This window comes from Podarcis pityusensis (genome assembly GCF_964106645.2).
Source record: "Podarcis pityusensis genome assembly, chromosome: 5".
NCBI lineage: Eukaryota > Metazoa > Chordata > Lepidosauria > Squamata > Lacertidae > Podarcis > Podarcis pityusensis.
The window spans coordinates 97,536,440-97,563,800 of record NC_138032.1 but is presented as its reverse complement, the minus strand read 5'-3'; the positions used below and the strand labels follow the sequence as shown (position 1 = coordinate 97,563,800).

Below are 27,361 nucleotides of genomic sequence, written 5' to 3'. Positions count from 1 at the left end.
TGCACAGAACTAGTGTGTTCTCAAGCTTTGTGCTCATGGACACAGAAAGGAGCTCTGGCTTGTTTCCAAAGCAGCTTGTGAATGATTTTCTGTTGTTCTTTTCCATCCAGTAGAAATACTGCTTTGGACTTTCACATCTAGATGCTCCCTGTTCTCCAAATTTACTTTGAAGAATGTTGTATTGTTTGCATCCGTAACTTGAATAGGATTGCATTTTTCCCCAAAATAATAATTTAAATTGCATTTCTGGAAACCAGTATTTTTTAAGCATTCACGAAATCTGGAATAGCCAGTATGGTGTCCTCCTGATGTTGCAGACAAGAACTCCTGTCGTCCCTGTTTGTCGTACCTGTTCGCTGTGGCTGATAGTTGTTCACAGCAACTGGAGGTCACCATGTTGACAAGCCCTGCATTAAATTTTTTACAGATAAAGCTAATGCCCATGTTTTGTTATTAACTGAACAAGGAAGCTGGTATCTTTCAGGCGTTTCTTAGTCCCGAAAATCCCGAGGAGCCTTACTTGGAAGGTATTGGCTATAACTGTGTAGCTCCTGGAAAAAGATTTATGCCAATGGACAACCTGTCAGGTGGTGAAAAATCTGTTGCAGCTTTGGCTCTTGTGTTTGCAATACACAGGTAAGAAATACATTGCACTTCAAAAAAGAATATGACACACGTATCACAGTTTACACAACTGTGGTATCGTTTTGGAGTCACTCCATTCTTCATATAATGTTGAGATTCTACCTCTGGGCATATATGGTGGACAAGATGAGAAAGGAGAGCAACATATATAAGCTTTCAGTTTGTTCTGGAAGTGTGGAAAGGCAAGAGAGGATTTGGTCTGTTGTTGGTCCTGTGCTTATGCTTCGAAGTTCTGGAAGTAAATGTGGAAAGCTGTTGATCACGTTTTTGTGGCCCTGTGTCACAAAAGGGGATGTTCTTTATTGCTTCTTCGTTGTTCTTCATTCAGTTCTGGCTCAAGCTCCAACCCAGAAAACCTGGTTCTCCAATTTATTTCGCTAGATCAACAAGATAGGCAACATGGGGAGCAATACACAAATACAGTAGATTTTCGTCTAGAATGTGCCACTTTCTCCCAAGGTCCACCTATTCCAAAGGAAGTCTGTCAGGGATGCAGCAAGTGAGGGGGCTTCTTCCAGGTGCAGAATTTGAGAGTGGTGCAGTATTAATACTCCTAAGGAACTGCAGCTTTTGCTACAAAGATAACCATCTAAGTTAGCCATTAAGCACTTCCATGCAAATCAGTATCCAAATAAATAAAAATTATACAAAGTAGCTCCTTCCTTGGGGCAAAATTACTCTATTTAGAATTCAACATGGGTTAGTGGTCAGATGAGCACAATTATTTAAGGGATATATAAAATATCAGTGAGAAAGTTTACATAAATCATTTACTGGTTCTTATGGTAGTTGCCTTTTTTTCTTGCTGATTGAAATAAATGATTTAAAGTGCCTTTATTGATAAGCCAAAATCAGGTAGTGGGAAATGTATTTAAATTATTGTGTTTGTCTTTTATATTGTTTCTTAGTTTGTTTCATTATGTAATCTTTTAATTTTTGTAATTTCTAATTATTCTGGTCTTGTAATTAAAATAAAAAGGTTTGAGAACAATGAAGTGCACTCCAGCTATGTTCACACAAAGTTCATTACTTCTGTTCTATTGCTCGCTAATTCTATAGCTGATAGTCAATAGATACCTCTTCTGTAATGTTCATATTCGTTTTAAGAACGTAATGCTGCCTTACCCCACAACAGGAGAATTATGTTGAATGAAGTTTGTCTCCTACTTATCTTCCAGGACTGCTACCATGCTAGTTGTTTAGAATGGAATTGCCATCCTTCTTACTCATTCTTCATAGTGAAAACAGACAGTATGATTGCCCACCCAGTGTTTTCTTTTTGTTTTTCAAATAAAATGCAATTGCACCATCAGTTTTTCCAGGGTAGACTGCAGTTCTCAGGGAGGATACTGTTCCTTTAATTAGAAGCTTCCTCTGCTTCTTGTTCGGTGTAGAGTGGCATTGGTAATTAATTGTTCCCTAATTAGGAGATTTCTGATAGGTTTCAGGATACCATTCAGGCAGTTATTTTCTGGCTTGACCTTATATTTTCTTTTTTCTAAAATCACAAAATACCGCTGTACTGGAAAGGGTCTAGTTAAAGTTCCAGGCTACCTCTGCTCAATTCCCTTTTAGGTCTTGGCTATGGGGGTGGGAATTGCTAGATAATACAGCACTGTATTAAGTGCCATAATAATATTAATTTATTAAAGTGCTACTTTTAATTCCATTCTAGCTTAATACAGAAAAGTAATACTGTCTTGTTTAGATGGCAATATGGTAAAGAGAAGTAGAAATATATTTCTATATTTCTGTACCACTGGCATATTATAAGGTGGGGGAGGCTGTATACTATATGGCACACTTGTTTTAAATTCTGTATTTGTGGGGGATTTTGGCTATATATTAAGAAAAAGTAAAAAGAAGTCTTGAAATTCAGAATATGCAGTCATTAAAGTAGAAAGCAGGTGGTGGCAGGTGCACACTCCATTGGTGAAATTGTTTCTGTTACTCTTATAGGTACAATTGGACTAATTTACATTCCATTAATAATTGTGCTTGCTTTGTTGTTTCAGCTTTAGGCCTGCCCCCTTTTTTGTTTTGGATGAAGTAGATGCAGCACTAGATAACACAAACATTGGCAAGGTAAGCTATCAGTCTCTCTTTCTTACCAATAGAAACATTCCCTCTCAGAAACGTGCTTTTTCTTTTTATATATGAAAACAATATTTTTAAGCAGGGGCAAAGAGTAAATAGCAAGCAAACCCTTTATTAAAGAGATTACACTGGATATACTGCATATATTAGACCTATTTGAAATGGAAGGAAGTTAATTGCCTCTCATGCTAATTCCCTGTTAAAGGCAGTTTTGATTGGTCACTTAATAATCTTTCCATGCTTACCCAATGCATCTTAAGATTTACTAGTACTTTCCAGCCACAAGAACTGTTAGTTCTTGAAAGCCACTGTTCATTGGGATCTCAGGACTCCAGAAATTGTCAGTGAGTAGACATGCATTTGCCTAGGGACCAAGGCAGGTGTGAAGAACCTCCAGTCCACAGACCTAACCCAGCCCACTAGGCCATTTTGACAAACCCTGCCCATGTAAAGGGAGGTAGAGGCAGGGCTTGGCGACGGGGCTTTGTAGCACTTCTTGGTCAGCTGGTTGTCAGGCACTTGGGATGTGCGGTGCAAGGAAAGGAACCTGCAACCTTCCACAATTTTTTGACAGTATTAATCAAATCTCTGCTGTAGCCCTATTAGCACGTGAGGGTTTTAATTAAGATCCCCAAATAGATAATAAAACTTATCTATTATAATGAGGACCCTCCCATGATTTCTTCTGCACTTATTTGTTAAGCAACTTCTTACAATTCCTCCAAGCCATAATGGTGTGGGTTTTTAAAAATAAAATACTGTCTTAGTGAGTAGAGATATATTGCATGAGGAATTTTTATTCCAAACAGATCCTCTAATGTATTTTATAGCATAGTCTTGTATTTGAGATGTCTTGACAACAGTATGCTTACCCATTCTATAAAGCAAGTTTCTTTTCTAATCATTGTATTTCTGCATGTATCTAACAACCTCCTTTTTTTCTTCTCAAAAAGATATCAAGCTTCATTAAAGAGCAGGCCCAAGAAAAGTTTCAGATTATTGTTATTTCTCTAAAGGAAGAGTTTTATTCTGAAGCAGATGCTTTAGTTGGAGTCTGGCCTGAGGTATATATATGCACACATGCACACAAAACACACTCTTGAGTGATAGTTTCCGCACCCTAAGTGTTTCATAGAGAAAACAGAAACAGAATATGGCTACACTTCTATAGAATCAAATCCCTGGTGATTTTAAAGGGTTGGGTGGCAGAAATGCAAAGAAACCAAACACCTACAGCTGCATCATTGTGGCCTGGTGTGCTATGGTAACTCTTGATCATTTCTCTCCTTAGCAAGAAGATACTATCCACAGTCAAGTACTGAGCCTGGATCTTACTCTGTATCGAGAGTCTGATGATGAAAATGAAAGGCAACCGAAAGGCAGAAAGAGCTCTGCGTTGAGATATGATATAAAGTGAATTTGTGGCTGTGGGCTTTTGTTTAACCACGATGTGACAAGTTTGAATGTTACTGATTAGAATTCAGTATAAAACTAAATTCACATATATTTAATGTGAGAATTGGTTGTTTAGCATTATATTAATATGCTTATTCTCTGTGGAAGTTTAAGTGCTAAAATTTGCACTAGCTGTGACCCTAGTTAGACATTAGATACAGTTTCCTGATGTCTCTATCAATAAGAAAAGCTGCTGGAGGGGCGGATGGGATTGAATGTGGAAATAGTATTAATTATTTCCCCACCATTCTATCCCGTTCCCACCCACCCCACTTTAACTTCGCCACTACCTCGAGAGGTTTCAGATACAAGAGCAAACACGTGAAAAGTCATGGGGGTGCAATCTGGAATGGAAGAATGAGTAGGTAAACACACCCTATTAGCCACTCCTCACCTCAAAGCTTGATTTTCCCTCCAGCAGTGTGTTCCTGTTTAAAACAGGGTCATGACACACAACTACATGTAACATCTGTACTGGCCTGAGTTATAGTTGAAGTTCCACACTTTTTTTGGTGTTTTTGAGCTGATTGTTATCCTTGGTCAAAGAAAGACTGGGGACCAGTGACATTAACTAATAAAAAGCATATATAGACAACTAGAACCACTGACACTGGTCAGTGAAGATTATTATGCAACAGTTTCTTACACAAAATATTTCTTAGTGTTTCCATTAAATTTGTTTTGCTTGCATTTATATTTGAAAGTTGCTAAATAAACTATTCAATGTTTAGTTTCTAATTAAACTACGTTGTAGTCACTGCTAAGCATAGTTGCTAATATAAGTGGTAAACAGCTTTTTTTCAGCTGGAACTCATCAGAACTCAGTTCCAGCCCCTCTCAGGTGGGCGCCATTGCCATTCAAAGAGAATAATTGTTCACGGTGAGTTCTGGCACCTCTTTTTCTAGAAAAATAGTGGTGGTAATTACATTTTACACTGCAATTCACTATTGGTATCTCTTGCCCCTGCCAGATTACATATATCAATTCTCAGAGATGCTTATGTTATACACCTGCTTTACATAAGCATGTAGGACAGAAAAAGTGTTCTTGAACTGTATCACTTTGAAATGTATGATTTTAAGAAAAATCACCCTGATACAGTAAACAAGCAGGGGGAAAAGAAGAATAGAAACACTTCATGAATGCTTAGGTTCAGTAATTCTACACTGGGTGCAGTTTCCAGATCAAGATGTTTGTGAACTACTGTGGTCAAGCTGTCTTACTCGGTTATCTGGGCCTTCAGAAACACCCCGCAGGCTGCATTACCTGCTATTTCAGTTGGAGCGCTTGCAACAAGAACCACTCGCCCACAGTGCCTCCATCATGCCAGGATTCAAGCTTCGCTTATTTCCCCTCATCTGTGCTAACACTACATCCCAATAGTTCAGATCCTACACAGCCTGTCCTGATTCAGATGTCTCCAGGATAGTGATACCACCTTGCCCCAAAACTCCTAATGACTGCTGCTAGTGGCTTCATATACTTATTAAATAGCTAACCTGGCTAACCACCAGGCAGTCAAAAATCAATCTCCCAGTGCTACTTTCTGGACTTTCAAGTAGTTCTGAACCACAGGTCCCCCAATTCCCATGGCATGGAGCCGGTCCAGGATGATACAGTGGTCAACTGTATCAAAAGCTGCAGCAATCAAGAAGCAAGTGCAAAGTCAGAACTGCAGGGTTAGAAGGGACCCCGAGGGTCATGTCCAGCTCTCTGTAAAGGTCATCATATCAGGACAACTCGGTCGTAGCCCTGAATCTGATTAGAACAGATCTCTTCCCCAAGAAGTGGGTAATTGTTGGTCAGTAGGTATTGTAATAAAACAATGCTTTACACCGTTCTAACAAAGCTCCTCTACTAGTCTCATAGCTTTTACCTTCTATTTATGTCCTTTATTTTATGACATTTTGCCAGGTTTTTAAAAAATATACAGAAAACAACAAATATTTGCTCCTGGGTTTCAAATCTTTTTATTAAAATGTACATAAATTAAAAGCCCTTACTGTTCCCCACTGCAACCAAGTTTTTTTAAAACTTAGAAAATGTGCAAAACCTGTTTATATTTGCAAGGGGTAGGAGTAAGCAAAATAAAAATTACCATTACTGCCGTTCCACAAATGTTTGCACAAGAGTTCACTCTGATGGGTAGGTTCTATAGCAGTTCTCATGCACTTTTCTCACAACTGCCCTTGTGAGAAGATGATTTCTAATACTCACCTTTGGATTCAGACAAACGGAAACAAAATTAGTCCAATTCAAAGAAGGTAAAATCCTGTTTCACAGATTTATGTCAGAAGCTATCCTTTTGCAGTATTTCTTTGCTGAGGTAGTTGCAAATTGGTTAATGGATACCCTTAAAATGTACATATCCTGAAGTCTGTAATAGAAAATCCATTCCTAAACAATTCTTACTAAACAATGCATATAAATTTAAAGGATCCTCCTGGCCGCTCTTGGAATCCTTATCCATGATATAATCAGGTGACACACACATCGTAGACCACTGTTGTTCAAGTTACATTCTTGTATTCAGAGAGGGGTACATCTTCAACACTACCTGTTTTTGAAAAAAAGTTTTCAAATTGAAAAAATACTATTTTCTTTTATCTAGACAAATTATAGAAGCAAGGGTATGCACAGGTGCCAGGAAATTCTGCCTCTAGTTCTAAAAGCAGCTGTTTTAAAACTCTGAAAACTTTGGCAGAAAGGAAACTGCCTTGTAGCATTTCAGGTAGATGCTTATGCTCTTCTAAGGAGCAGTTTATCATCTCTTCATGGATGACAAAAGGCCACACTTACGCTGAGATACATAATTTATTTATCCTTTTATATGCAGAGAAATCTGTTTCCATCAAGATAGTCAGTTCCAACTGCTGTTGATGATGTGAGCTAAGATCTCTCTAAACATCTCCAGATTAGGAAATGACTGCAGAGTTTGGAGATGCACGAGTTCTCCCAATTGGTTCTAGATTGCTGGCACGCCACTCCCCTGTTTATATGGCAAAAATAAGATTCCCCACTTCTACCACAGAAATAAACACAGCAAGCTGTTGATCCAGGCAGGATAGTGTTTATGAAATCTCTGCACAAGGATTTTTTCCCCCCTGTAACTATTTTGGCATTTCAAACCACACTTTTATTCTCAAAATGACCATTTTGGGGTCTTACAGTAATAAACAAATATTTATTTAACCCAGATTAGGACTTGGTGATAACTAAGATGCAGCGCAACTTTCCCCATGGTGTGGCATGACTCTAGGCACATGTTCTTGAAAATATCAGCTGCATGCCCCGTGACACACTATTTTTACACACCATGCATTTATTTAATTCTGTTTACTTTTACACTGCAGACTCATAAATATGTGCTATGCACTGTTTGTCCCCTTGAAAATAAAAATAAATGTCAAATAACGGGTTAGAATTACCATTATCTGCAAGCCTTGGTCTCTTAAGTTGGTCATTACTGCTTTCTCCTAGCCGTCTCTTGGCACAATCCACGCAAGATGTTCCTGTGAGAACAAACAGTATTACAAAATCGTACACATGTAGTGAACATAAGGATTTTCATGAAAAGACTGGCTCCAACAAAGCACGTATTGAACTCCATTAGAATTCACATCGTAATCCTGTGCCGTGTGCCAGGTGTAGGTAACCATTGTGGATGGAGGTCTGCGTTCACCATTGGATAACCCTTCGAGGGTCATACCAGCAGAGGTAGAATTTGCACCTGCGTCAGGGTCGTGCCCATTCGGCTGTGCATCTACTTTAACTTTTTTCCCCTTTGCTGCTGCTGCCCAAACTGGTGGGGTTGGGGACTTTTTCAGGTCCCTGAACCCGGGGTTAACCAGTTACAAAAGGTATGCCAGAGTGGAGATTTCCCTGCTGAAATGAATTCATCCACATCCTGGGCCCCAGAGGCCTGATATGGCCTCCTGAGACCCCAGATAAAGTAGGCAGGAAGCAGGAGTGGGCAGAGAAGGTTAACATCCAGATTGCCCCCTCCTAACTTGATCTGCACAGGTTAGCTGAGGTGCTGGCCTTACACACCACTGACAGGCATGCCCCAGAGGATTTTTCCCCTTGAATAGAAAAATGAGATGTTTGTTTCAAGTAGTTTGACCAGATAACAGTTTTATACCATTGTAACTGTTTGAAGTGGTACCTCAAAATCCAAAGGTAAATGTGTTAAAATTGTGGCTGTGCACAAAAGAAACACACAAACCACCCTTCAGTGGTATTACTATAGGTCTCTCCTGAGAGGCACAACTTTGAGGTAGCCTTCCAGTGCTCCTGCCTTAAGCACTACGATGCTGAAACAAAATCTCTGAGAAACACCTATACATTTACTGCTTGCAAAATTAAGGGCTTACGGCACAAAACAAATAAGCCATAAACCAAAATAAATAAACCATAATAAAAGTTTATAAAACAAACCCTATTATGCCAAGGCAAAGTAGATAATGTATTCAAGCACCCCCTGTCACTTTATCAGCTATATTTGTTCATAGGCTGAGGTGAGTTCTTGGCCATTTTCTTCCTTGCTTTCAAATGAAATGAAAGTGAGACCAAACAGGTACAAAATCATCCTCTTTTCTTTGGCCCCTAAGGACTGTTTTTCTAGCACAGCAATATTCCACATTTTAGTGTACCAAGTAGTAAGAATGGCTCAATTTCCCCAAATTGCAATGGTTGTTCTAGCTGCTATAAGAAGGTGCTATATCAACTCTTTATTATGCAAATGTTTTTTAAATTTGTCAATTATAAATAAAACCACTAACTGAGAAGTTGGGGGAATGTGACAGTTTAAGATCTTATCAATTTCTCTGAATACTATTGCCAGAGAGAGGGTTTATTATTATTATTTTACTGTTGTTGTAAAACAGGATATAATTACCCGAACATTCAAACTAGCACATAATTTTACATGGGTGCAAAATCATACTATCCCAGTTCTTCCCAAGACCCACCCCAACTGAATATTACAAGGCCTACATTCAAATTAAAAAATGTACTTAACCCAAAAGTGTTGTACTGTCCACCCGATCTGCATCTGGAGAAAGAATGAAAACTGTGTCATGAACGAGATAGAATTTAGCTACATTCACTTTTCAGAGTTGCTAATAAACAAGGTTGCATCAAAGGCTAAATGCACAGAGACATCTTATCTAGGACATTATTCACATGCGACTCTTTGCACACACAGTATTATATAATGTAATATTCCTATATTATATAAAGTGGTAAGTTTCTCCATGGAGGCAAACCGCAAATAATGATTTACATTTAATTTGTGCTTTTACAGGTCCAAGAGTCTACATCCTCAGTTCTGCAGTACTGTATCGTGATAATATTTCCATGATAGTCTAGATACTCTTGGGATAAGAGAAAACAGCTCTTCTTCCTAGAACTACTGGGCCAAAGATGGGATAGGGCGGCATGTGGGCCACCTTCTTGAAAATGGGATATTTGCCCATTGGCAATACTTATTAACATGTATATTTTGCTGTATCCCAGGCCTTCCAAAATAAAAGAGCAAAACATTGTAGTACATGTGAAAAGCATCTTGGGGTCCTGGTAGACCACAGGCTTAACATGAGTCAACAGTGTGACACACACAGCAGTAGCAGCCAAAAATAAGCTAATGCTATTCTAAGCTGCATCAACAGAAGTCTAGTGTCCAGATCAAGGGAAGTCATAGTCCTGCTCTATTCTCCCTTGGTCAGACCACACCTGGAGTTCCGTGTCCAGTTCTGGGCCCCACAATTTAAGAAGGATATTGGAAAGCTGGAATGTGTGCAGTGGAGAGCAACCAAGATGATCAAGGGTTTGGAAACCAAGCCTTATGAACAATGGTTGAGGGAACTGGGTATGTTTAGCCTGAATAAAAGGAATCATAGATCTATAAATCTATGATTTGGCTATCATTTCCATGATTGTCATAGGTAGTACAGAAACAAGGGATGGTGGTTGCAACAGACTATTTCACAAATGAATGTGGCATCAGAAGCATGAAGTTTCACACACATATTTAAAGCAATACCCTTTATTCCAGAAATATATGAAACTAAAAACCACTGGTATATGGAGAAGACAAAAAATGTTTTGACACAACATTGGACACACACACACACACAGTACCTGGACTCCTCTGTTTGCAGATCTGAGTGGAAAGATCTTGAACATACTCTGGGAAACTTTCAAAGCAATTTCCATAGGATACAACTTTTATTCCATGTAGGAGCATATCTGCCTGGAGTTTAAAAAACTGGTCTTCATTTTCTTTAAGCACCAGCATATAATGTTCTAGATCCACCTTGTTTTTGACAGTGTACAGAAAGAGGGCCTGAAATATCTGATCACGCAGGGTTTCTCCGCAACCCACAAACAAAAATGATTTTGTCCGGTACAGGTTCTGCAGAGCTTCCTGTAATGAACAAGTAGTTCCTAAGTCAACATTAAGTCACATATAAGATAAATGTTTAATTGTAAGGCAGCCTGGGCTCATAAATGGCCCCTTTCCTGATTGATAGTGGGCCAAAATTGCTTCCAGGTAAGGAAGTTTCCAAACACTTAAGACAATAGGTTTTCCTTCAGGTTGTCACTGCCACAAATGGCTAATAACTGTACATTTGGGCTAGTAAATTTTTTGCAAGTTACTATATTTGATGGGTTCATTACAAGGCTCTAGATAACATAACCATTTGCAATTTTATGCCCAAGGAATTCGGTAGTATAACCAGTTGTTACTTTTCAAAATATACACAATATATTAGAAATATTTTTGTTAAGATGTCATGATCAAGATGTTGCTGAGCCACTGTCTGCATCCACTTAATTAGCATTTCATTAGAATATTGTATAGTGGAAAGAATGGGTTCAAATCCTTCCTCAGAAAAAGAGTAGCCTCTAGCATGACCAAACTCACATAGCTCTTGTAAAAACTACATATATAACAAATATGGATGCCGAATGCAGCCCTGAGTCCCACCCTCTCACACTGTGCACATCTGCACTTCATCAAAGAGTGACGCATACACTGGAATAAGTATCAGAAAAAGTTATTTCAACAGTTCAAAATACAGTAGGCCTGCAACTTACATGGGAGTAATGCTCTGGGGATCATGCCTAAAGTCAAAATCACACACGGTCAAAACCCATCGGGTTCAACGGCGGATGGAATTACTAAAGTCATTTCCCCCCAAACCCTGCAACTTTTAAAATTTGTTGCTGCATGTGTGAAGCTGAATGTGCACAAGCTCAATGTGGGCAAATTGTGGGCTCACTGCACAAAATTCCTCCTCACACACAAAAATATGCATCATATTAAATGATACAACATGGGCAACAGGGATTAATGTAAGGAGATGGAGGCCACGGAAGGCAAGCTCCTGTCCCCAACAAGAGAAAGATGCTTCTGAAGCACTTCCTGATTTATAGGCGACGTAACATGAAAGAGAAGAATTTCCTGGTTTCAAGGTGCACATACCATCACCTCAGGGTCTTGAGTAACATCCTTATATCCTGAGGGATCCAACACCATTCCACAGGGATCAGCATACAGGCCGTGAATGTGAAGCACTCCATATTTGACGTGTCCTTTTGCCCACTGGAGAACCTGGAGAGAGCCAAACACTTTATTAATACTGCCAAGCATGAGGCAGAAAGGGGCCGTGCCTCAAAAGGGACGTGTGATTTATTCATTTTGGTGACAGTACTATCACTTCCCTCATTTACTTTAAAAAAAACAACCAAATCTGAAAAAGCAACCCACCAAAACTGCAGGCTAAGGCATTCACACATATTTCATTTGCTACTTGTTGAAGGCTTGCCATTCTTTAGAGAATTGTCTAGGCTGCAACATGGCATTTGAGAGCTAAGTTTCAAATTATTAAATGTAGAACAATATTCTGCAATAATGCAAATTCTACAATGGTATAATTTCAAACAAAATGGGGGAGGGGGGTAATTTGCAAATCAAAATATACGTGTTTATTTTCCTTTTCTATTTTTTAAATGGAAAAATACAGCAATGTTCTAGAAAACAATAGGGTGAAAATGTATCTATCAACCCAGCTACCTTCTACAGAAAAATGTCAGTACAAGTAATCCAGTTATAGCCATTCAGATGGGCAACAGAATATTGTCAACCATGCCACTTTCTTAACCAGCTGTTTCAGTTTACCTGGGGCTTTCAAAACACCCTGTGATTTCACAGCTGACCTTTTTTCTACTGCAAAACATGCTAGATCCCTTGCGCTGCTATTCGTTTAGTTGTTATGATGTTATAGCAAGCCTTGGGTCTCATACCTGACTGCTTTGGGGTAATATAACACCACTGGATCCCACATTCACAAGTCCATGGCTCCTACTGGCTTGCTTAAAGAGTACGGAAATGCACTAATATAATAAGCTTTCCTAATTTGCTGCTAAACGTTGAATTCTCTTCGAGCCTTGTTATTGCAAAGGGACATACTTCTTTAGCTACTTATAAAATAGTTTTTCTAAAAAAAACAAAACCTGACAGCGGTTAGGCTACACATAGCTGAAAACAGAACACTCCAGTACAGCTAGACTAAACATTTTTGTTTTTAGAGAAACACTGTATATCTAGTTAACATTTTAAAAATGAAGAATTTTCCACGCACTGTTAAAAAAATGCATTATTCAAAATAAAAGAACAATGACAAAGAACAACCGTGGGCTACTTCCTGCCCCCTGCAAATGCAAGCTCCACTGAAAGAAATTTCTCAGGCTGCTCTCATTCATTTCAATAAAAGTTGTGGGGATTGCAAAAGTGTTTGCAATTGCATTCTGTAAATACAGAGAGGAGGTGGGCAGCTGGTCTTATCTAGCATTGGAGTGAAACAGTGACAGGACCAAATATCTTGAAATTAGCTTAGTTCCAGGAAAAGCCATTTTGCCAATTCAACACATTTACTTGGGAGTGAGTAATTTACATGCTGAATTCAATAGGGCTTACAGTGGTACTTCAGGTTACATACGCTTCAGGTTACAGACTCTGCTAACCCAGAAATAGTGCTTCAGGTTAAGAACTTTGCTTCAGGATGAGAACAGAAATCGTGCTCCGGCGGCGCGGCAGCAGCAGGAGGCCCCATTAGCTAAAGTGGTGCTTCAGGTTAAGAACAGTTTCAGGTTAAGTACGGACCTCCGGAACAAATTAAGTACTTAACCTGAGGTACCACTGTACTTCTGATTCAACATGCATCTCTCTCCCACCCCTGGCACACACAAATACAGCATGGGACACTTTTTGTACCTTTGGATTTCTGCAGGGCATTCAATGTTTTTATTTTAAAAATCCAGAGCATTTCGGCTTGCTCAGACCACCGTCTTCTTGCTCTCAGATCGCCTTCCAGATCACCTCCCCTCGCTATCAGACCACCTCCCCTTGCTTAGCCCATCTTCCGTTTGCTCTCAGATCACCTCTGCCCACTCTCAGACCAGCTTCCCTTTGCCCTCTGTGCTCTTGATAGGCCTTCTCTCACCCTCCGACTCTTACGCCGCCCAGAGTGAGTGCAATGGCTGATTGACATGCTTCTACAGTGTATTTGATTTTTCCCAATTTTTCCAACATATTCAGTTATATAAGATCACATTTATGGTTGAGGTCATGTAAGTAAAGTGAGCTAAGTTGTGGGCTTACTGTATATTCAGCTGCTTTCAGTAGCAAAAGAGGCAGACAGTTATTATGTCAACAGTAATTCCTAGTTCGCCAATATTCAAAAACCAATTAGAGCAGGACTTTCAGGAGAAAAAAATTGCAGCTGCTCTGATTCTGTACCCCCAAATAAAGCCATTTTACCTCTGAAATACAGCTCAAACTGAAACAGTTGACTTTGAGGTGGATGAACCACCCTGAAATATATGGATGAAGGGCGGTATATGAATTCAATAAATAATCACCACCAAACACCTGATAAATTGCCCTTGTTAACTTGGTACAGCGGTAGTCTTAGCATACCTTGTCCTTATCTTTTAAGTCAAGAGATTCCATCGGTTTACTCTGCTGCTGACCAAAGATTTCAAGTAAGTTGTCATAGTTTGTGGTCAGCACCATAGTGCCTCTCTCCATTAGCCGAAGAATTGACTGCAGAACAACAGGATTCTGAATGTGTTGCTCCAAGTTATCAAAAACTTCCATTAGGCAGTCCTGAAAGAAGTTTGGCTTGGCATCTCCAGTGCGCTGCAGGAGGAAAGAGAAGGACAGAAGGAAGACATCTATGTAGAGGCCTTTGACAGCAAAATAAAAACCGTGAAAGCATCAACATTCACAGGGGATAAAGCTATCAACACCTAGTGGCCCTGATGGCTCTATTTTACCTTCACGGTCAGAGGTGCATAGCCTCTGAGTATCGGTTGCTGGAAATCACAAGTGGGGAGAGTGCTGTGTTCAGGTTCTGCCGGTGAGCTTGTCATGGACATCTGGTTGGCTGCTGTGAGAAGAGGATGCTGGATGAGACAATCCTTTAGTCTCATACAGCAGGCTCTTCTTATTTTCTAACAGGGCTCATTACATTACCACAAAGCCCGCACAATCTGCAGACTACCGGCCATGTCTTCTGGTCTGCCAAGGTCTCAATCACTCTGCTGAAGTTGAGGTTGTGAGTGCACAACTTGCTGTAGTTGAGGATGAAGGGATATCAGAAGGCTTCGCATTATGCTACTCTACAAAAAGTGTCCCGTCCCCCCGGGACAGTAAATAGTAACCACATGCCAGGATAACTTTTGCATCCTGGTGGAACTGTAACCACTCTCGTCCACAGACAAAACAAGAAGGAAATAGAGAGCTACGGCTCACCACATTAATATACCTAAGGTAAGTATATAACCTTGTCCTCCTGAACCATTTCAAATAGCCCCCTGGCTGACTTTTGATTCCCAAGATGGCGAACGGCACTTAGTCAGCGTGAGTGTGAGCTCCCTGATTTATCTTTTAACATTGTTTTAATGAGTATAGAAACCTTTTAACTTTTAACTTTAGTTTTTAGTTTTTAGTCTTAGTTTTAAATTAGTAAGTAGGAGGACGCCTTTTTCTATCGGGGAGACAACCATTAACCTTGAAACTGGGGCGGTTGCATGAAGAGAGAAATGACTAAGCAACTATACAGCCCTGCTTGTGGGAGAGGAACTGGGAAACGTACCAGAGATTCTAGAGATATAGACGACACAGAGGAACTGAGATGCCTGCCTCTTGCTAAACAAACAAAAATTAGTGAATCTGAAAGTACAAAGGATATTTTTAATATCCCGGTTTCAAACTCTTTCACACTGCTAGCAGAGATGAATGACGAGGAATCCAGTGTGAAAGAACCTTTTGATAACCTGCCTACTAAACCTTCAAGCAATAATAATACTGGCATCCACTCGAATGTTTGCACTAGAGCCCGTGAAAGCTGCATTGACGAGATACTATTTGAACACTCGACTACTTTAGACCTGGTTGCTAGAACAGTGGACTATATCTTTAAATACATAAAAGACATCCGAGGATCCTTGGAGAAGATTATCTCGCTTGTATCCCTAACAGGTAAAGACAGTTCCCCTGATGTACCACCTGAGATGAAGCCCTTACAAATGCCCAGAGCACCCGTTTTACCTCATACCTCCTGTATAATTCCTCAAGCTGCTGGCAATCAGAAAAGTGAGCAAGGTGAGCAAAATAAGAAGGAACAACACTCTGCACCTCCTCACAAACTGCTGCTGCAAGCTACCAAAATCTGCCTAACGGTTTGCCCCTTTAGAGGCAAGGTGATAAACTGGCATTATAAGAGTGATATAAGGAGACACCTAGCGGAGCTTCTGAGGGTAACCCCTAGCTCTATTGACCTGAAGCATATTGATCATATTAGCAGCAGACCTCAGAGGCAGAGAGTGCTGCTCTCCTTTAAAACCAAAAAGCTCCCTGCACTTATTATGTCCTCAAGAAGCCTTCTAATTAACTATGGAATCCTTGCTACAAGAGTCTTTACCAATACCAAGATCTGCCCCCTCTTACCAAACTGCTTGTTCAAAAAGAAAGCAGACAAGTCTGAGGGTCCGCCAATTGCCACGACCCCAACTCCCCTGGCCGCAGATCTAATCAGCTGGATTGACGCCCCCCTGCCTCCACTGACAAAGGCCATACATCTGGAGAATTCTACGGAGCGTGAGTTACTTCTATCCTTCTCCCAATTGCCAAAACTGGAGCGAACAGAGATAACGGACAGATTGGACGAGTTGCTACTCTGTCTCCGTAACTCAGAAGATCATGCTCATGTAAATAAGATGAATTCCTCACCAATTGTAGATCAGGCTACACAAGCCCAAGTGGTACCTGCTTTAACGACCTTTGATCTGCAACCTGGCTGTGCACAGCCTCGGGATGTCAAGTCCGGGCAGGATACAGTGGAAGATTCGACAACCCTCTGGTCAAATTCGGAAGCTGTGGCAAGACTGGATGCTCTTTTGGAGGCAAACCGAAAAGGATGCCTTCCACCTGCCTTACACTGCATGTTCCCTACAGCATCTGCAGATCCAAAAGGTCCACCCCCCTCAATCTTAGAGCATACTTTAAATGTAGAGTCTATGGACCTGTCGTTAAGTGATACTCCCGTGCACCAGAATCCATCCCTGCAGCTACCAATAATTAAGCCTCAATCCATGGCTGCTGCTGCGGTAAGTGGTGCTCGGAAATTGCCTGGTAAGCAAGCTACAATTACTTCCTTTTTCCAGCCTATTGTCCCCCCTCGCCGCATGCATTCCCAGGTGGATTCTGCCGTGCTGGTTCCGCAAGGCCCAGCATGACTCGAAGGGGTGACCAGGAGATTACTTACTTTCTTATCCTGGAATGTAGCTGGCATTAAACCTAAGCTGATGGATCCATCCTTTGTCGCCTACATAAAAGGCAGTCATATTCTTTTGCTGCAAGAGACCTGGGCTTGTGAGGGCTTCTCCCTATCAGGGTATAAGGGCTTCTACCTGAATGCACATCAGAATTTACTATCTCCTGGCAGACCACAAGGTGGGTTGGCTACCCTAGTTTCTTTGGCCTTAAACCTGCAGGTGGAACAAATCGACATCCAGTCGTCATCCATGCTGGGTGTTAAGCTACAAACAGCGGAGGAAGTGTTCGTGGTGATTAATGTTTATTTGCACCCAATCTATAAGAAAAACCTGGTGGACCAAAGATGGAGGGAAATTCAACAGACTCTTGAAACTCTCCTAGAGAAATATCCTGAAGCCACCTTCCTAGTTGCAGGAGATTTCAATGGCCGATTGTCTCACTCTGATAAATCATTATTTGCTAAATATAATAAATATCCCTCACTACCCATTTTAACCTCAGACCTTTTACCCAGGAATTTTAAAGACAGTGTTGCTACATATGCAGGTTTTAAATGTAGACAAACTTTGATGGCTCTTAATCTTCACCTTTTAAACGGAGCTCTCAGTTCTGATTACCCTGCCGAATTTACTTTCTGGTCAGGCTCCCGAGCCTCTACCATAGACTTTATTTGGACATCAGTAGACCTAATTCCCAAAATTTCCAACTTTAGGGTGGTAACGAGGCTGGAAAGTGACCATTTTCCATTAGAACTTTCTCTGACCCTGGATGGAGAATTGGCTACCTATTCCTGCGTGCCTATTACAAATAACCAGCTTCAGATGAGGCCCACTGCCTTAAAATGGACCGACAATATGGCCCAACGGATAAATGAACTCCTTTGGTCTGACCAACTGCAAGAGACAAGGGACTCCCTTATCCAGGCAGTTGAGCCACTGCCAATATATGACAATTTAGTAGAACTGCTAAAACCTTCGTTGGCTAAGACCCCGGTAATGAATAGTAACCATTTCTCTCATAAAAAGTGGTTTGACGAGGAATGTAGGCACTTCAAGAACAACCTATATAATGAATTCTTGGCATATAGGGCATCAAATGACTCCGCACCTAGCAGTCACCTTATGAACCTCAAGAGAAGGTATAAAGCACTATTAAAGGAAAAGAAGCGTGCGGCAGAAAGAAATGATTGGAAGAACCTTCTAAAAGCTGCAGAAAATAGAAATCCCTCTTCCTTTTGGCACCAAATTTCCAGATACCTGGGTAGACCGTTGTCAAGGATAGAACCCCAAATTTCAGCTGACACCTGGGAAAGCTTCTTCTCCGTTTTATATGCAGCTCACGCAGCTAGCGGAGGAAGGTTAGATTTGGCCCCCTTGCCAGAGTGGGATCCTGTTACCTGCTCTGAAGTGGAAACACTTATAGGCCAATTTGAGGCGGGCAAGGCACCCGGAGACGATCTTATTTCCATAGATGTTATTAAAGCCAATAAGGATTGGTGGTGTCCACCCCTAGCAGCTCTTTTTACTTATATAAACAAAACAGCACAATTTCCTCCAAGCTGGAACTCTGCACTGATTGTGTTAATTCACAAGAAAGGGCCGCGCACAGACCCGGCCAATTTTAGACCAATTAGCCTGCTAAATGTTATCGGGAAGATCTATTCAAGATTTCTACTTAACAAATTAACGACCTGGATGGAAAGCAACAATATCATCGCAGAGGAACAGGCGGGTTTCCGCCCCGGAAGATCAACAACAGACCAAATCTTAATCCTAAATCACTTGGCCACCAAGTACGCTGGCAATGGCCTAAAAGCCCTCCACGTCGCCTTTATAGACTTTAAGCAGGCCTTTGATCTAATTCCCAGGAACCAGCTATGGACAAAATTGGCAGCGACATCTATCGACCGCCGCCTTCTCTTGCTGATTATTAATTTGCATACAAATACCCTCTTGAGGATTAGGATAGATAGTAAGGGGCTAGTCTCCAATCCGGTTGCCACCACTAGGGGGGTAAGACAGGGCTGTTTGCTTGCCCCTGCTCTGTTTAACTTCTATATTAATTCGCTAGTGGTGCATATGGCAAATGCTGATTTCCATCCACCAAAACTGGCAGGACGAGCCTTGAATGTCCTACTGTATGCGGACGATGCCGCCCTATTAGCTACCTCCCCCATCGGATTAAGGAGGATGCTTCGAGCTCTTCATGAATATGAGACCCAACACGAGCTCCAATTAAATTATGCCAAGACCAAAATAATGGTCTTTGCTGCTCGACCGAAACCTAATTTATGGTCAATTAATGGTATTCCTTTAGAGCAGGTCAGTTGCTTCAAGTACCTGGGTCAGGTTGTAAGATCAAATAGGTCCTTCCTGGCGCACAGAGAATACATAGCCTCGAACGCATCCAAAGCAGCCCTGATGATTAGAACCCTGTACTCCAAGAAACAGGCACAAACTGTCAATGTTGCCTTACGTCTCTTTAAAATGAAAGTCCTCCCTCTTCTGCTGGTGGGCATTGCCTTGGGCTCACGTAGGGATTTTGAAAAATTGGAATCTATCCAAACCCAATTCCTCAGGGCCATACTCAGGATCCCCCCCTCTGTGGCAGGTGCGATCATGAGACTGGAAACCGGTTGTCAAGCCTTTAGGTATGTGGCCCTGAAAGCGAAGTTATGGCTATGGCTCAAGCTCTGTTTCAGACCGGTGGGTTTGGCCCCCTTGATTCTGAGGGATAACTTTAAATCTCCATGGGAAGGGGAGATAGTGGAGGAAGTGCAGAAGTGTGGGTTGTCCTCCCTTTATATAGAGTCCATGACGTATAGCCACGCAAAGGCGGTGATCGCGCAAAGATTAAGGGATATTGCCAGACAGGAGGACATAGCCCGTGTGAAACCTGGGCTGTTTCTGGGGGAGCAGTTGTATCGGGCTGCTCCAGCTCGCTACCTGGCGGATATCCACTACGTGGAATACCGCAGACTATTTACTGCGGCTAGGCTGAATGTTCTTGACTCGGCGGTCCTGAAGGGAAGATATGGAGGAGTCCCATATGACCAGAGATTATGCCACTGTGCATTGGGTGAGGTAGAATCCACAGAGCACATTTTATTGAGCTGTCCCTTCTACAACGATTTAAGACAGTATCTTATAACTCCATACTTACCCCAGCTCAGTTCCCGACAAAGAGGAAAGCAGACAGCATATCTGCTAAATAAGTCTTCTGGGAAAACAACCTTGTCAGTGGCTAAATTTCTTTTCCTGGCACTCAAGTGCCGGAAACGTATAATTGAATGCTTTGACATGGGTTATCTGTGAGAGGTCTAGTACTGTGGCCCTACCTTACTTATGTACCTTATGTAACTTATGATGTTATAGTTTATAATTATTGTGTAATGTTTTAATTCTGACTATCGGTCGAATAAAGAAATTGATTTGATTTGAATAGCCCCCTGCTTCGCAACATGCCTCCCCCAATTTGCCCTGTGCGAACAGGACGGTTGTTAGCCTAAAAATGCAAAAATGGAGAAACTGCCAAAGACCTTGAAGAAGGCATGGAAAAGACCCCCTTAAGCCCAAGCAGTGACTTAAAGAGGCAAGTGCCAGTGATTCAGTACTGAAGTCCAAATCTAAGAGTTCTTGGTTGCCTTGAACCTGAGCAGGAACCAAACCCCTAATCACAAAAACTGGTTCAAAAGCAATAGTTCAATAAACAGGTCAGGACAGGAGGGACCTTAGAAGGCCCCTCTCTTTCTCCACCTTCCAACAGAAAGGCAGGCAAAGCTGGCCTAAGTATACAAGGGCAGCTACCTTATATCCAGTGATATTTTTCTAGAAAAAGAGGTGCTGGAACTCCCCATGAACGCCTCCCTTGTTCTCTTACAAAGGCAATGGCGCTCACCTGAGAGTTGCCTGAACTAAGTTCTGGTGTTTCCTCAAACTTGGGTCTCCAGCTGTTGGACTACAACTCCCATCATCCCTAGCTAGCAGGACCAGTGGTCAGGGATGATGGGAGCTGTACTTCAACAACAGCTGGTGACCTAAGTTTGAGGAAACACTATTGTATGGTAATAATGTGCGTCCAATATTGTTTGTTGCAAAGCTACAGATATGTGCTTACCGGCGACATCTTTCTGATGAGGTCATGTGCAACCACAAGCAAGTCTCGCTCTTTGACCACTTTTTTGCGGAATTCAGCCACATCCCCCGGGTGCAGCACCTCCAGCTGATCTGCGGCTTCAATGACGGCTTCAATGCAGCTTCGCCAGGAGCACAAGGCTGGAATTCCTGGTGCCACAGCAGCACTCACTCCTGTTCCAATCACTAACAGGAGGTCTTGGGGCTGCTTCCGTACAAGGCTTTTTAAAAATTTCCTGGAGAGTAGAAGTCAAGCAGAAATTCTATTTATGGCGGCAGCTGACATGGCCATATTTTGTTAATCAATGGCATAACACATTAATTAATCAGCAGAAGTTCTCAATATGGTGTCCATGGTTCTCCCTCCCCCCCCATACAATCCCCACAACAACCTTGTGAGGTAGGCTAGGCTAAGAGATAGTGACTGGCCCAAGGTCACCCAGTGAGCTTCGTGGCTGAGTGGGGATTCGAACCCTGGTCTCCCAGGTCCCAGTCCAACTCTCTAACCATTACGTTACAAGAAAGGAGATTCCAACTAAAGACATGGAAAAACTTTCTGGTAGTAGGAGCTGTTCAACAGTGGAAGAGTCTCCCTTGGGAGGTTGTGGACTCTCCGTCCTTGGAGGCTTTTAAGCAGAGCTGGGGTGGCCATCTGTCATGGATGCCTTAGCAAAGATTCCTGCATTGCAGGGGTTGGACTGGATGACCCTTAGGGTCCCTTCCAACTCTATGATTCTATGATCACAGATGCCAGGCATCAACTGGGTTCCTCTAAAATACTTTTTATGGGAAGGATTTAGATTTGGTTCACATTTAAAGCCCCGTTTATCAAATCCACATTCTCTGAAACAGTACGATGATCAAACAAAGCCAACTTTCAAAGCACACACACCATGATTTGTGATATATTGCCAGGTCAAAAATTATGAAACTGCTATCATGATCTGGACTTCAAACTGGTTTTGGATGATATATCAATATATTTCCCAGCCCTAAAAATAACATGGAAATATGCATCACATTTGGGGGAAATGCTTGCAAAATGTATACATTAGTCAAAAGTGCACACAAAAATGTGTTTATCAGAAGAAATGTGCACAAAAAATCTGACCAATTTTCATGAGCATTTAAAAAAATGCAAACTGCTACAGAAATATGGACAACAGAATTTAAGATTGGTAAAATGAGAAACTGAGGGAACCAACTCTTAGAAATGTTTCCATCCCTACTTTTGGCATTTATAAAATGTAAAAGAGAGTTCTCCACACAGAATTGTTGTGGATGTAAAATGGAGAGGCTGTTCCCAACATTAAAAGTATCAGCAATAATCCTCATGTACCTAAAAGTTTTCTTTAAAAAGGGTTTAAAGAGTTGTTTTCACCTTGATTTTTGTTCACTTCTATTTGTAGCTCTTTCAGTTGAATCCATTTCCCCAGCTCCTGTGAAATAACAATGCAAGGATTCAATAGACTAATTACAGCTGACACATTAATCAACTTTATCAATATATTAACACATTTTGGACCAATAAAAATGTTGGCTCCAATTAATTGGGTCAACTTCCCGCCCGCTATACTTGCAGGAACCAAGCCAGCCTCTGTTAGGTCACAGCTCTCTCTCCAGTAGGTATCACAACACTCAGCCGGAATGATGGGGTGGACGTGAAAGGAACCCTGGCATATTTTACAGAGACCGCAGCAGCAAGAAAACTAGGTTCCACTTGCAACCCTTCATTGTTCAGTATCCTCAAACTGCCACAGCCTACTCTTGAGGAGCCATGGCAACCTAGTTTGTCTTCCAGAGAATCCCTTTCTGCTGTCGTTGCTTTTGGAACATCGGGGCACCCCTTGGTTCACAGGGTTCTTCCTAGACTTACCGGGGTCTGTCAGCGCACCAGGCATACTGAATGTGCACCCCAGGAGCATTCCCCACGCTCTCCTGCAGGCTGCACATTGCAAGGAACAGATCAGCAAAAGGGGAGGGAGAAAAACAAGCCAAGTTCACTTTCAGAGACATTTGCCTGCCCCTGCTGAACTTCTTACCAGCAGGTCCCTGGGAAGCTTCTGAGAGGGAACCCATGTAAGGTCACCCATGAAGCAAGGTGAGGCGACTGCCTTCGGTGGCAGGATCCCTCAGGGCAGCGGATCCGGCCTCCAAGGACTGCATCACCTGCTGTTGCCGCAGTGGCAGCAATGGCTGTGGCCCGCTCCTTGGAGGCTGAATCTACAGTCTCCTCAGAGCAGGGCCCCCTTGCCACCACCAATGCTGCCCCTATAGTGGTCTCCCTGCCACTCACCACCTGGCCACAGCTGTCAACCTTCCCTTTTTTTGCGGGAAATTCCCTTATTCCAGCGCCGTTTCCCGTTGCTTCCTGCTGCCAACCCGGATTGTTAGTTATTCCGTACGTAGACTGTCCCCAGGACAGGTGAGGCTGCTGATCCCTTATTTTCAAATCTGAAAGTTGACAGCTATGCACCTGGCCCAGGGCGGGGCCTGATGGGCTCTATAAAGGACTGCTGCTGCCGCCGCTGTTGCTGTGCAGGGGGGGCTCCGTTGTTTGTTTGTTTGCTTGCTTGCTTAAATTGCTGTTATTTTTTACCTATGTCATTTTAAACTGTGGTATTAATACTGTATTCTTAGTTTTAGATTTTATGTGGAAATTGTTTCCCATTTGGTTGTGTATTTTTTTGATGTGGTTTATTTACTGTTTATGACTTTTGTAATTATGTAAATCTTGTCATGCTGTAAGCCGCCTTGAGCATTGTTTTTCTAACTGTGGAAAGGCGGCATACAAATAAAAAATGATGATGATGATGAATAGGAGATGCTGCTGGTCTCCTCAACCCCCAGGAAAAAATGGCAGGGGCTGCCCTCTGGAGACTTTACAGTCCCCTTGTCCCTAATGTTGGTCTTTACACCCTCTCCGTCCAGGGGGGCACCATTTGGGGGTTTGCCTCAGGTGCCAGAATGTCCTGGGCTGGCCCTGACCCCACAGCCCCACAAAATGCAGTTTGGAAGCCCCTGTTTCTCTCAGAGAGAGCCTGATCCGGACCCACCAGTGATCCTCAGGGCCACATCCTGCTCCCTTGCCTCTCCTCCCCAAGGATGCCTGGCCTTCTGGTTGGAGTAAAAGCGGCCAGGAGATAATAATACAAGGGGGGAGGAAGGAAGGACGGGCTTCTTCCTTTGAGGGGAAAGGGCCAGATGAGCTATGGAAGGGAACTAACAAGTGAAAGAAAAGGTTAATGTTTAATCAAGGAAACAAATAGAAAATGGAGTAAGAGAGGAAAGATCATTTAAAGAGAATTAAGTGAAGATAAAAGGACCAGGAAGGAAGGATTAAAGAAGCTGGTGGGATGGGGTGGAGATAAGGTGAGTGGAGTGAGCAGAATTTACAGGGGGTGGGTAAAAAACTTCAGGTGTGGGGATAGGGGAATATTACAAAGAAAAGAACCCTTATCCACTTAGAGCACCCAGATCAACAAATTCTGCCTAAATTGGTGTGTGGGTGTGTGGCCACAGAACAAAAATGCCTGTTCTTAGTTTAAGGAAAGCTGAATTACAGAACTCCTTGCCACAAAGAAGGCGCTGTGCCAAAGAATTCAGAAATTTCCATATATGGATTACTAGAAAATGAAGTCAGAAATTGCCAGCTGGTTGTGCCAATGTCTGTCTCCTTCTGACACCATTTTGTGACTGGCTGTGCCTAGGCAGCACAGGGTGTTTGTGGGGTGGGTGTGTGGGTGTGGTGCCCCTCAGTAATTTCCGGCCATCTCAAGTGAACTCTGGGAGTAGAAAGTCTGAGAACCTCTGCACTACAATATAGAAACATATTGACCTGGAAAATGGAAACTAACCTAAAGGGCATGTAACTCTTTTGTGCAGAGGAATTTATAGCCACTCCCAACATCCACACTTCACTGTGTATCATGTGGGGTCACTATTTGTACTTAAGCAGTGCCCCTGTGCCTTTAATAGCTCCCTGCCAGATGAAAACCAGCCTCCAAAACTTTTCCCATCACTGGTCTGTATGATAGGAAAAGCTTCACTTGCTAAATTTGTGTTTTGTTACACTGGTGTTAAATTGAGACAAGGGCCTTCCAGGGGGAAAAGCTGACAACCATAATATGGAATATTTACCTGTGGCTAAACCACTTTGGGATTTATGGGGGGGGGGAGTTTACAATCAAGAGGTGTATAAATTTTATGAAATAAAGTAAACCAATTCCTCACTGATCTCTCAAGAAAAACTTCACTCCTCAATAAATGCTTAGACTTTGTTCCTAACTACACACACTTGAAGGGAATTAAATGAACAGAAGTTAATTTACTGACATTTATAATCCCTAATGAATGGTAATCACTTCTGAATAAACATTATTGAAAATAAAGGAGCAAATACATTTAGGATTGAGGTGCCAGTCATGATGTCCTGTTGTTGAGGCCTTCATTTTATGTTTTTTCTCATAACACACACTTCATAAATTGATCACAATGACCTAAGTACATGCCCATTATTACCTCATTGATTCTTACTGTTCCAATACCTAACAAGTGCAAACCAGTGTTTCATTCTATCCAAAACAACCCCAAAGAAAATCTCCACATTAAACTTTCATTTCAATTAAATTAGTTAACAGGTTTCTAACAATACTAGAAGCCAGACTGAACATTGTATTCACACACAACCCCCCCCCCAGACATTCCTTCATCCTGTTCCCTATCTGGCACAGAAACGGCTGTTTGGCTTGGCGAGTAAAAATAGCAGACATTAGAGGTGCTATTTTGACCAATGACCGCCTGTTATTTGACCTCAAGCAAGGCTCTCCGGTGTCTCATGGCTAAGCTCTGATGTCACAGCTACCAGGACAAAGATGTCAAGGCAAAGTAAAAAACATCTGGAATTGCACCTTAAGGAAGCAGAAACAAATAAGCAGCAGCTTGGATTGAAATGTGTGTCCTCCTTCGCCTCAAGGGATGAAGACACAATGAGGTGCAAAAGAGAAAGGGAGACAGCTGACACACTGCGCTCCCTAGAGAAGCTAAGGCAAAGAGGCCACCCAAAGAGAAGAAGAAGAACAGGCGGATGGCGTTCCTGGTGACACTGTCTTATCGGAGAAGACCTAAGGGGAAAGTGCCAGTAGCTAAACTCAGTGGGTGCAGTGAAAGTGGATTAAAGGATTCTGTCTCTTTAGCACAACAAGTCCACTTTATTGTTTTTTTAAAAAAAGGGAATCTGGACTTTTTGCAGTTTGGAAAGTGGCAGGGGACTGCATTGACAAGTGTGGGACGAACAAATGGCTAATGAGAAGCCACCTAACAGCTCAGCAATGGCCGGATGTAATCTAAAATCCACGTAAGCTTTGTGTAAGCAAATCAGAAGGAATGCTCAATGAAGAGGGGCCAAATAACAAGGAGAGTTTGAGGCTGAAAAGCAGGGTTCAAATTGAAGAAGAGAGAATTACAGCAAGAATAATAGAGTGGAGCCGGGGCAAAAAGGGAGAAAGAGAACCCCCAGCATCCCCCCCCCCCATACGCATAAAACAACAGACACAAGGTTCTCTTCCTTACGTATTTCAAGTACACACCAAAACCTTCTTCCCATCTCACTCAGAGTTATATAAGCAGAGTCCTTTCCTGTTCCGTATGGCTGAGCGCATCGTAGCAAGCAGAAACCCCGCAGGTTCTGTTGCAGGAGGAGAGGCTTCACCTGTTGAACGCCCGCCTGGCCATTCTTGTCGGGGGGGGCGGGGGAGACCAGTCCAGTTACAACTGTTACCGAGACAGAATGACCTGGCTTGTTCCCTGGGCTGAGCGAGAACAGGAGCCTTGGCGGCCGAGGGGGGCTTGGGGGGGGGGGCGCGGAGGAGCCCGGCTTCGAAGCGAGAGATGCTTCCCGGGGCACAGAAATCCGCCCCCGCGCCGGGCTGGTCGCCGAGGAAGAGGCTGCTTCCAAGGCAAGGCGTGCGCATTATGGGATGGAGAAATCCTCGCCATTTCCTCTCTTCCGCGCGCCCGGCTTGCCCAGGGAGGGCGCCGCCCCAAGGCCCCCAGCGCTCCGGGGCCCCCGCCCGCCACTGCTTCCCCGGCCCCCGACCCACCCACCGCCCCTGACCTGCCGCCGCCGCTTCCTCGCTCTCCCGTCCGGCGCAAGGCGACGCCGAGCCCCCGCTCCCGCCGCCG

The 27,361-nt window shown here is 42.5% G+C and overlaps 2 protein-coding genes across 11 annotated transcripts in view; one reads left to right on the top strand and one right to left on the bottom strand.

The window, feature by feature from the left end:
- SMC1B (structural maintenance of chromosomes 1B) overlaps positions 1 to 4,940 on the top strand; it is a 37,181-nt gene extending 32,241 nt beyond the window's left edge. For 5 of the 6 annotated variants that reach the window (XM_081005433.1, XM_081005432.1, XM_081005429.1 and 2 more), the window contains 4 exons: positions 485 to 636; positions 2,661 to 2,730; positions 3,696 to 3,806; positions 4,034 to 4,940. In XM_081005433.1, coding sequence (XP_080861559.1) covers positions 485 to 636; positions 2,661 to 2,730; positions 3,696 to 3,806; positions 4,034 to 4,159 — 459 coding nt within the window. In that variant the 3' untranslated portion in view covers positions 4,160 to 4,940. Of the gene's footprint in view, positions 1 to 484; positions 637 to 2,660; positions 2,731 to 3,695; positions 3,807 to 4,033 lie in introns of those variants that run through there. The other variant, XM_081005434.1, reaches the window with a different exon arrangement.
- Positions 4,941 to 6,152: 1,212 nt separating this feature from the next.
- On the bottom strand, positions 6,153 to 27,358 carry FAM118A (family with sequence similarity 118 member A). Of its 5 annotated transcripts, none has more exons than XM_081005596.1 (9): positions 27,294 to 27,358; positions 22,560 to 22,617; positions 21,162 to 21,414; positions 14,184 to 14,405; positions 11,688 to 11,816; positions 10,340 to 10,625; positions 9,219 to 9,251; positions 7,627 to 7,710; positions 6,153 to 6,755 (listed from the first exon to the last, which is right to left on the bottom strand). In XM_081005596.1, the coding sequence occupies exons 2-9, from the start codon at positions 22,604 to 22,606 to the stop codon at positions 6,709 to 6,711; spliced, it is 1,101 nt and encodes a 366-aa protein (XP_080861722.1). In that variant the 5' UTR covers positions 22,607 to 22,617; positions 27,294 to 27,358; the 3' UTR covers positions 6,153 to 6,708. The 5 variants fall into 5 exon arrangements, with proteins under 5 accessions (XP_080861722.1, XP_080861723.1, XP_080861724.1 ...); XM_081005597.1 differs by having other exon boundaries at positions 6,153 to 6,743; positions 7,614 to 7,710; positions 22,560 to 22,614; positions 27,276 to 27,298; XM_081005598.1 differs by lacking the exon at positions 27,294 to 27,358 and adding an exon at positions 26,750 to 26,893.
- Between the last annotated feature and the right edge of the window lie 3 nt (positions 27,359 to 27,361).